The sequence below is a fragment of the Triticum aestivum genome, chromosome 3B, assembly GCF_018294505.1.
Source record: "Triticum aestivum cultivar Chinese Spring chromosome 3B, IWGSC CS RefSeq v2.1, whole genome shotgun sequence".
Taxonomy (NCBI): domain Eukaryota; kingdom Viridiplantae; phylum Streptophyta; class Magnoliopsida; order Poales; family Poaceae; genus Triticum; species Triticum aestivum.
In genome coordinates this window covers 390,833,969-390,843,111 of record NC_057801.1, presented here as the reverse complement: position 1 = coordinate 390,843,111, position 9,143 = coordinate 390,833,969, and the positions used below count along the sequence as shown (strand labels likewise).

The following is a 9,143-nucleotide window of genomic DNA, read 5'->3' as shown; positions in this document are numbered from 1 at the left end:
AGACGACACTGTATTAATAAAGTACATGTACCAAATTCTCATTTCATGTGGCTACCATGTGACGAATCTATCTAGATAGTGATGTAAGAGTTAAATGTGTGACAACGCAGACCATTTCAAATCGGAGGGATTGAATGTGAGTATGAAACAACCACACTTGCACTCCAACAAAGCACCAGATCAGTTCTTCTCATACTCGAACATAATCTCATTTATATAACAGAGAGTCGTATATCTTGTAATGATTCTGCCGTAATTGTCTATATTTTGTAGTCAGTTTGTTGATGTTTTAGGCATCAACTTTAATAAAGGTGGTTCTGTGAATCACAATGACGCAGAGGCTGGGGTTTTCGGAAAAACAGAAAATCGTCCTCCCAACCTGACCTCTGCATCATACCATGGCAGCAAGGAAAACAATGAACTTCGTTGGTCGCAAGCCCGACATGACCTCTGCATCATACCATGGCAGCAAGGGAAACAATGAACTTCGTTGGTCGCAATCCAACAAAGATCAACCTCTCAGTCCTTGTGGCATTGGAAGTATAACAGTGAGTGAAGACGTGAGACTACTATTCAAGCTTTCAATCATCCAGGAATCCTTTCCATGCAGCAGAAAAAGTACTAGTACTAGTAGTTGTGATCCTATAACTAACCTCTTCTCAGTCTGAGACTGATCTATCCCGACACCTGTACTGACTTCAAAATGTAAATCATGGCTAGATTTTCTTTCACAAAGGTGGTTTTTGGAGAAGGGTATTCACGTGGAACCGGCTTATGTTCTGCCTCTACTTACAGCGGGTGATCATCACAGGAAGAGACGGCGGGCGAAACCGCTCCCGAGTGGCTAGCAGCACCAGCAGCAGCTTCGCTGCATCGGCTGATGCCTTCAAACGCCTGCACGCAGACTCCTGAGAACCCCGTCAGGGCATGGAACACGTTTGGGAGGCTCGTCTGAAGATGGTTCAGCGTCATGGCTCGACTGGTCCTCAAGGAGTTGATGTACCTGGCCTTCTCCTCCTCGACCCTCTTTCTGAACACGTCCAGCTTCGGGTCGTCCTTCGATACTGAGTAGCTCCTGGCGTGCGAACCCTGGCTTGAGCTCTGCATTGCGTTTTCGCTGTGTTTCTCCAACTGGGCGTGGAACTTGCTCTGGATGTTGTCCGATTTCTTCTTCAGCTGACGCTCCTCAGCCTGCTGTATAACGATAGAGTGTATGACTGACAGAAAAGCTTTTATTGCTTCTGCAGCTACCTGTTTATACATAAAAAAAAGAAGGGAACGTTAATTAAAGAAAGGCCAAATGACAAAAGCCTGCATGTGAAAAAAGAGTATAATGGTCAGCACCATTCATATATGGGGTAAGAATGGAAGGTTAATCGTCCAAATATGTATAATGAATGTTCAACCAAAGCTACCCACAAGCTTGATTTCGCAGTAACAAACAAAACTCTGAAAGAATAAACCATGTTGGTTTTACTCTACCTTCTCAGGTAACTTCTTAAGAGCGTGCTCGAGTTCCCCACAGAGGCTACGGATTCCAGATGAACTTCTCATGAAGCCGTCATTATCAGGCAGGCAATCAGTGAGTCCAATCCATTCGTTAAGGATGGTTACGTACTCACGCTGCAAGGTGATCAGATTGCAGAAGGAATTGTGCCATGCAGAGACTTCGCCTTCCAACTGAGATGTTGCATAGCAATGGGAGTCAGTTGTCGGCTCACTGCCAGGTTGGTTGCCAAGGAGACTGGCTTGCTGGGCAATATGGTTCTGAACCTCATGGCACTCGTACATGTTTCTCCACATATGCACAAGCCTGAGTCACAAGCAAGGAAAATAAGTGTGTCAGAAGAGAAAAATACAAGCAGCACGCGCCACAACAACAGTATGGCACAAGATGCCAGAGGTAAACTAATTAGTATGGCTCAACATAAGTGGCGGCCATATCCTGAATGAAAATAGAGCTCCAGTATGGCTCAACATAAGTGCCGTAAGAGCTATACTTGTGTCTTACGATGAAATTATTATAAGCTAGTATATCTTAACAAGTAACAAGGAAATGTGATAAACAGAGCTTCCTGAAAAGCATTGCTATATATCAGGAATCAAATACAGAGACCACGCCCACGGATTTTCAGAGCTCACCCTGCAGCTAATTCAATAACCTGAGGATATAACTCCTCATCCCTGAGCTTTGATATGGTCAAACATGTCAAGCTTACAGCTTCCTCTAAGGACATTATCCGAGTTTGCAGTTCTTCAATATTTTCCCGAACTTTCTCTGCCTGCAACCTATCATGCTCCCCTGATTCTAGCTTCTTTAGCAATGAACTGTACTTTCTGTATTCAAGCCTTGCAAATTCTTCATCCTGCAATATAGGATAGTCAACAATGTGTCGACTTCTGGCAGAGTAACAAGTCAATATTTATTCATGATGCATCAATTTCCCCTATTGATAGAGGTAACAAAAAATTCCTAAACAATAAACGATTCATCAAAATCTAAGATACAAGCTATAAGCTGTTATCTCAATCCTTGAGTGTATTGTGCAATGCATTTCGGTGAACATAGACCGAATCAAAATAATACTTAAGACTCCCATAGTGCACCTTAACTAACTGATAGAGTTTTTGCTCCTCGTCATAAAGCTTATCTAGTGTTTTGCCATGATAACCGTATCCACAAGCATCACTTGAGGATTCTCTGTTAGCATGTACAGACTTGAATGACCAGCTCCAGGAAAGTGTAGAGAAAACCTTGGCAGACTTCGAATTTTTTCCTGCACATAGAACAACAAACAGTATTCCTCAGGAAGTGATGGTTTGTTAAGAGGTAATAGAGAGACGTATGGAATATGGAATGTCGTTGATCCCGAAATATAGTACTCCTAGTGCCATTACCTATTGCTTTGCAATGTGTTGGTGTATACTTGATACATGACACTTGGAGAACCAAACAATACATAGACAAGAAGGTTGACATACTTATTTTTTGACAGAACAAGAAGGTTGACATACTTCATAGTACATGTATGCATCATAAGAGGCTAGATAAGGGTGTGTGTTTTTTTTTTTGCGAATAGGCTAGAGTTTAACTTACCAAATGGCATCTAAACAAAATACCAAGGATGATATATGGATGAGAAAAGCTAAATATATTACCTTTCTTTACTTGCACCTCTGAGGGATCTAGCCGGCCGGTAGCAGAATCCAAAAGTATAACAACATCAGTCCCGCTTGCGGCTGCTTTCAAGAAGTACTCATCAATCTCCTTGGCTATTTCTACCAGTGACTTGTCACTAACCCAGGCCATCACCGAAGAGTTCGAGTCCTTTGTTACCCAGCTGCTCACCATGGATGAGTTTTCATCACCCATAACCCTACTCTTTGCTGGATGCGATTCCACACGCCTAAGTATGCCATCAGCATTACCAGAGACGCTTTCATCCTGTCCATCAAATTCTATGTTTGTTTCCACCCAATCGTCATCCATGGTAACCTGTGATTCAACCTCTTTATCGTCCCGATCAGCCAACGAAGATGGAAGAAAATCCAAGGGACGCATAGTGATTGGGTCCGTGTACTCCCACTCCATACCGGGCGGCGGCGGCGGGGGCAGAGGAGTTGAGCAGCTGTCAGTGTCGTCGTCTTCATCCGTGGAATCATACCCGTTGAGTTCACCATCTCTCTTCCGCGTTCTTATCCTTATGGGACTAAACGGTATGAGTGGTGGGGGGAATGGTGATGGCGGCATTGAGGATGTGACCGAGTGTGGTGGCATGGAAGAAGTCACAGAGTATGCCGGAGGCGGTGGTGGTGGTGGTGGTGGTGGCGGCGGCGGCGGAGGGGGAGGAGGTGGTGAGGCAGCGGCTGGAAGGGACTGGTGTGACGATGCAGTCTCCACCTCGGCGAATTGCCGGAGAGTGGCTCCTGTGTTGCGGAGTGCATGCAGGTAGGTAATGTGTGCGGCTGCAAGGTCGACACGGCGGCGCACAAGTTGCTTCATGAGGTTCCTCCTGTCCCTGCATCTCCTCACCGCCTCCTCGTCCTCCACTTTGGAGTGCCTGCAACCCATCTGCCGCCAACAACCTTGAAGAATGCAGATTGCAGCACCGGCCGAAAGGAAATCCCAAATCGGGGGCCTCAGTCAAGATTCCAGATCATCCGCAACACTCGGACTGTTGATTCCTAACAACTCCACCGAAACAAGAAAAGAAACTCTCACATCCTCGCAGGTAGCCCGCTCCTATATCAGTATCTGGCAGACAAAAGGGATGATCCAAACATCAAGATTCAGCTAACACAAACTGAGGCAAAATAATAATACTCGTAAAGAATAACCCCGATTTAACTCTAGCCTGCTCGGATGACTTACTGGAAAGGAAGAAACGCCCGCCGGTCCGCAATCTTGGAGTCGGCGGCCAGCTGGAAAGCTAAGCAGCCCCGGATTGGAGAAAGAAGGATCTAGACAACCTCAGGCTCCCTCCCTCCCTCTGGTCAAGCACACGGACTGGTAGGTGGTGAAGGAGAGGCGAGGAGAGAGGGCGAGACAATTGGGAGCCGAGGGCGAGAGGGGAAAAGGAGAGGGGAAAGGGGAAAGCAAAGGTGTGGGATTTGGTTAGCTTTCTTTCCGGGCTACGGTAAAGTAGCGGTGCGAGGAGGAAGAAATTGTGCAGGAAGGATGGTGGTGGTCAGAGGGGCTGAGCTGCTCCGCCGCTTTCCCCTCTCACGGAAACTCCTCCACTTGTCCTCTCATTTTCTCTTTTCCTTTGGTCTTCTCTTCCCTTGCAGGTGGTATCGTATCGTTAGGTCCACGCCGTCCATGCAAGTGACTCCGAACATTTGCTATACGAGCTAACTACTCCCTCCATATCATGTCACAATATATAAGATCGTTTTTCAATCTAGTTTTATTGTAAGAGGAATATGGGATGGATTTTTTAATATACATATAGAGAGAGAATATTATTCTGTTACCCTGTGCCCCTTATAGAAGCCGAATCGGTACGACAAAAAGAAACAAGCCCACCCCGAAGCCCAAAACAAAACACACCAGTTTCGAGCCGATCCCACCCACAGAACAAGCCTTCCTCCAAAAAAACCTCGCCGTCTCCCTCCCACGCCGGCACCGCCCACCCCGCGCACCGGCCGCCACCCTCCCCCGTGCAGCGGCCGCCGCCCTCCCCGCGCACCGATCGCCTCCCTCCCCGCGCACCGGCCGCCTACCTCCCCCGTGCTCCGGCCGCCTCCCTCCCCTCGCTCTGGCCGCCTTCCTCCCCGTGCTCCGGCCGCCTTTCTCCCCGAGATCCAACCGCCTTCCCCGCGAGGTCCCGTGGCCGCACCACCGCCGCCCAGCCCCTCCGTCCGCAAGCGAGGGCTTTGGGCCGCCCTCCTCGCCCTGGGTGCCCGGCTGGCCGTCGACGGCTGAAGCGTGGTGGCGGGTGCTTGCGTGTTGGGGTACTGGTGTGTTGCTTCTCCGGCGAGGACGCCGTGCTACACCGGCACCGCCACTCATCTCCATTTTCTCTGGTATATTTCTGTAGTAGTTCTTCAGTGCGCACAAAAAAGAGTTAATACCCCTATTGGTACATAAACTTGCAGGGGTGGGAACAGTTTCATACAAAAACTAAAAAACCCCACAAAACTAGTCCTCCAACTTGATTGCTGTAACAAATTCATACAAAACAGTTGTGGACGCGACATTTGGCATGCCACGCTGGATTTTGGCACACGCCTTAATTTTACAAAAAAGCCCCCTTGCACTTTGTATTTTACAAAAAGCCCACTCGCCCTCTCTGCATCGATTCCCCATTCGTAAATCCCTAGCTCCTCCCCCTTGTCGTCGCCCTCTCCGCCGCCAGCCGTCTCCGCCGCCCTCTCCGTCGCCCTCTCGGCCGCCCTCTCCGCCGCCAGCCATCTCTGCCGCCCTGTCGAGATGAAGGGGTGCACATCATTGAGCGGGAAGCAGCAGGCAGGACGCCGTGGAGCAGGGGCGTCGTCGTCCTCAAGCCACCCTCTCCCGCTCAATGGATGTGACCTCGTCGGTGCCGACATGACGAAGGACGGCGAGCCTTGGGCGAAAATCACCGGAGAGGTGCGCTACATGGATGTCGATTTCTGCAAGGTGCGTGTCCCCCTTCCCCTCGCCGATTTGCTTCGGATGCCCATGAACTTGGGCTTTCCTGATGAGTGCGAGCTTCCTGATGCTAACATTTGATTTGATGGCCATGGTAGGGACTGAAAACCTACCCGAATTTGACTGGGGTATACCTCTATCCTCTCCTGATGCTGCTTTCAATGGCACTGACAAAAGTGACCATTGTTGCCACTTATTGAACCCTGCAAGAAGAGTTTGCTCTGATGGATATGACTATGGTCGTAGATTTCTTGTTTGTCCTCGTGAGGTTAGTCAAGTGCCCAACTTTTGTTTAAAAGGGTGTGTTGTTTATCTGTAGTTGTTATAGGTTGATCTGACCAAATTGTTGTACTGAACAAATTGGTATTATGTGTTTTGGAGGGTTATGATACATGTGCTTATCTGAAGTGGGTGGACAAAGAATGGCAGGGGAGGCCTAGGCAGGTGATTGGCAAACTTGCTGAAGAGAATGTGGCTCTTCAGAAATTTGTGTTTGACAAGGATGCTAAAATTATGAGGCTAAAGGAAGAAAGGAAGGCCATGATCATGAATCACAAGAAGGAGATCAGAACTAGGGATAGGAGGGAAATTTGGTTAGCCTGTTTGGTCTGCTGCTCTGCACTGTTATATGGTGTTGTAGCACTAGTGATAAGAGGTTTTGTGTAGTAAGTTAGGTAATTTAGTATTTGGCATGATGTGAGAGGTGAAACTATTTGTTATCAGTTGCTACTTGTACTGATTATATGAAATCAGTGGCATTATCTATGTTCAGTGTTGTAAACATTCCAAACTGGAATCAGTGGCTTGAAATGAAATCAGCGGCTTGTACTCATTTCTGTTTACTCTACTGTGGCTTGTTTACTTAACTGAAAATTCTCTTATTTGACATGAAATCAGTTGCTTGTTTACATAACTGAAAATTTCTGTTGCAAAATTCTCTTATTTGACATGAAATTAGTGGCTTGTTTACTTAACTGAAATCAATGATTCTCTTATTTGACATGAAAAATTCAGTTAACTTAAGCAAAATTCAGATCAAGCAAAATCCAGTTAACTTAACAGTGCAAATTTCAGTTAAGTTAACCATTTGGAAGGGGCCCAGGGATCTTCAGGTAGTACAACTTGGCATATTTGGCACAAAGTGAGCACCTGGTACATTCTATTTTAGGATGTGTGCACATGGGCACAACATGAGCAGAGAACCTACAGTTCAACAGCAGATCAACATGGGCAGAGAACATGCAGTTCAACAGCACTTCAACAACAGATTGGCATAGATAACAACAGTTCAACATGGACTGCTCAAAATGGATAACTTATATGCCAACATATAGATCAGCATACCTAACTACTCTTCTGCATCTTCACTGCTTCTTCGGTAGTTGAGCTGTTGCAGGCGGATGGAGCGGCGCACCTTCTTCACCTCTTTCTTCAGCGACGCCTTCTTCTTGTTTCGCTCTGGCTCCTTCACCTCTTCTTATTGTTCAACCTTCACCTCTTCTGGCAGGAGATCAACGTCCGGCAGGAGCTCGACGTCGATGGGCATGTTTCTGCCACCCTCAACGGCGACCAGTGCAATGAGCACAACCTCGTCCGCATCCGTGTCGTCGTCAGTGATGACAACAGTCTCTGTCAGGTCATCGTTAGAGGCATAGTCCGCAGGGTCGACTGGAGCAGGCAGCGCGAGCACGATGCCGACGATGTTTGCAGGGTCGTCGTCAAGGGGGACCAGAGCCAGGGAGGTGGTGGAGCGGTACATCCACCACCTAGCTCGCTGGTACGGATCCATGCTGAGCATGCCCTCACGCATTAGCCAGACGAGGAAGGACGGCGGCGGCACTGTGAGGCCTGTGGGGAAGGCACGGGCCTTCTCGCCGTCCGTCAGCTGCTTGGCCAACCCGCGCACATGCATGAGCATCATCTTCGGGGTGGGGAACCAGGTGCAGACCTCTCGAATCTGCGCGCGGAACGACTGGTCGTTGCCGGCCAGATCCTCCAGTGCGAGCTTCCAGCCCTCGATGTTTGCCATGGCGGCGGTGGCCGGCGGTGGTGAGTTGGGAGTGGAGGCAACGCGGTCGGTGTGTGGGGAGTGGTGGGCAGCGCGGTGGGTGGGCGTGGATTTACTGATGCGGTGAGTGGGAACGCGAACCGTCCAGAGTGGGAGTTGGCGACTGGAAGAGTAGAAGTAACTTTCTGCATCTACAACTAACAAGCTCCTACTCTTACTGTACTGGCATTGCACCCTACTTCTCTACCCACAGGTCCTGGGTTTGAGACCCATGCCAAACATTTTTTTGTTTATTTTTTTTAATTGTGGGAGTTCACCAAATTCAGTTCAGCAAATGCAGAAAATTTAGTACATTCAGTAAATGCAGAAAATTTAGCACATTCAGACATTTTTCATGTAATGCACAAACAACTCAAATGTGCTGGTATTCAAAACTCAAATGTTTTTAATTCTTGAGTACATTGCCATGAAGTGCTGGCAGTTCACTACATGTCTACTGTCATTGCAACACAAAATTGGTATTACATGAAAAATGCTAGCATCAAGTTCAGATATGAACTTCTATAGTTTAGCATGAAGTTCATTGATGAACTAAACAGACATCTAACTGTCACCCCCAGGTGCATTCTGAGAAACTAGAATTTCTTCAGTTAAGTTGAGGTCAGGTATTGGCTCCCTTGCTCCATCTTCACCAAACATGAGCATGTATGCTGGATAAGAGCTAGCTTCCCTCCTGTCTCTTCTCCCAGCCACTCCTCTGCCTCTTGCTCTACTCCTAGAAGATCCTCCTCTCTCTGTAGTGCCAGATCTCATTGTCTTTCCTTTCTTCCTTCCTCTTCCTCCAGTTGCACTTGACCCTGGCTCATCTGTATGTGGTACTGCTGCAGCTTTCTTCCTTCCTCTTCCTCTTCCCCTCACACTTGTTGTGGCTGTGGTTGTGGTTCTTCTAGGAGGGATAGAATCCCTAGCTTGCACCACAAAAGCAGACTCTTCAGGAAGTGG

The 9,143-nt window shown here is 47.8% G+C and overlaps 1 protein-coding gene across 1 annotated transcript; it reads right to left on the bottom strand.

Moving 5' to 3' along the window:
- Nucleotides 1-549: 549 nt before the first annotated feature.
- On the bottom strand, nucleotides 550-4,733 carry LOC123070012 (protein ALTERED PHOSPHATE STARVATION RESPONSE 1). Its single transcript, XM_044493018.1, has 6 exons — nucleotides 4,373-4,733; nucleotides 3,160-4,255; nucleotides 2,608-2,777; nucleotides 2,143-2,366; nucleotides 1,483-1,813; nucleotides 550-1,251 (listed from the first exon to the last, which is right to left on the bottom strand). The coding sequence occupies exons 2-6, from the start codon at nucleotides 4,070-4,072 to the stop codon at nucleotides 790-792; spliced, it is 2,100 nt and encodes a 699-aa protein (XP_044348953.1). The 5' UTR covers nucleotides 4,073-4,255; nucleotides 4,373-4,733; the 3' UTR covers nucleotides 550-789.
- Between the last annotated feature and the right edge of the window lie 4,410 nt (nucleotides 4,734-9,143).

What these genes read in the sequence shown, in the direction of transcription:
- LOC123070012 (XM_044493018.1), bottom strand. Translation starts at nt 4,072, where the DNA reads ATGGGTTGCAGGCACTCCAAAGTGGAGGACGAGGAGGCGGTGAGGAGA. An exon ending in AACTCTATCAGTTAGTTAAG is followed by an intron (nt 2,367 to 2,607) that starts GTGCACTATGGG and finishes CCTATATTGCAG; the next exon opens with GATGAAGAATTTGCAAGGCT. An exon ending in GTTATTGAATTAGCTGCAGG is followed by an intron (nt 1,814 to 2,142) that starts GTGAGCTCTGAA and finishes CTTGTGACTCAG; the next exon opens with GCTTGTGCATATGTGGAGAA.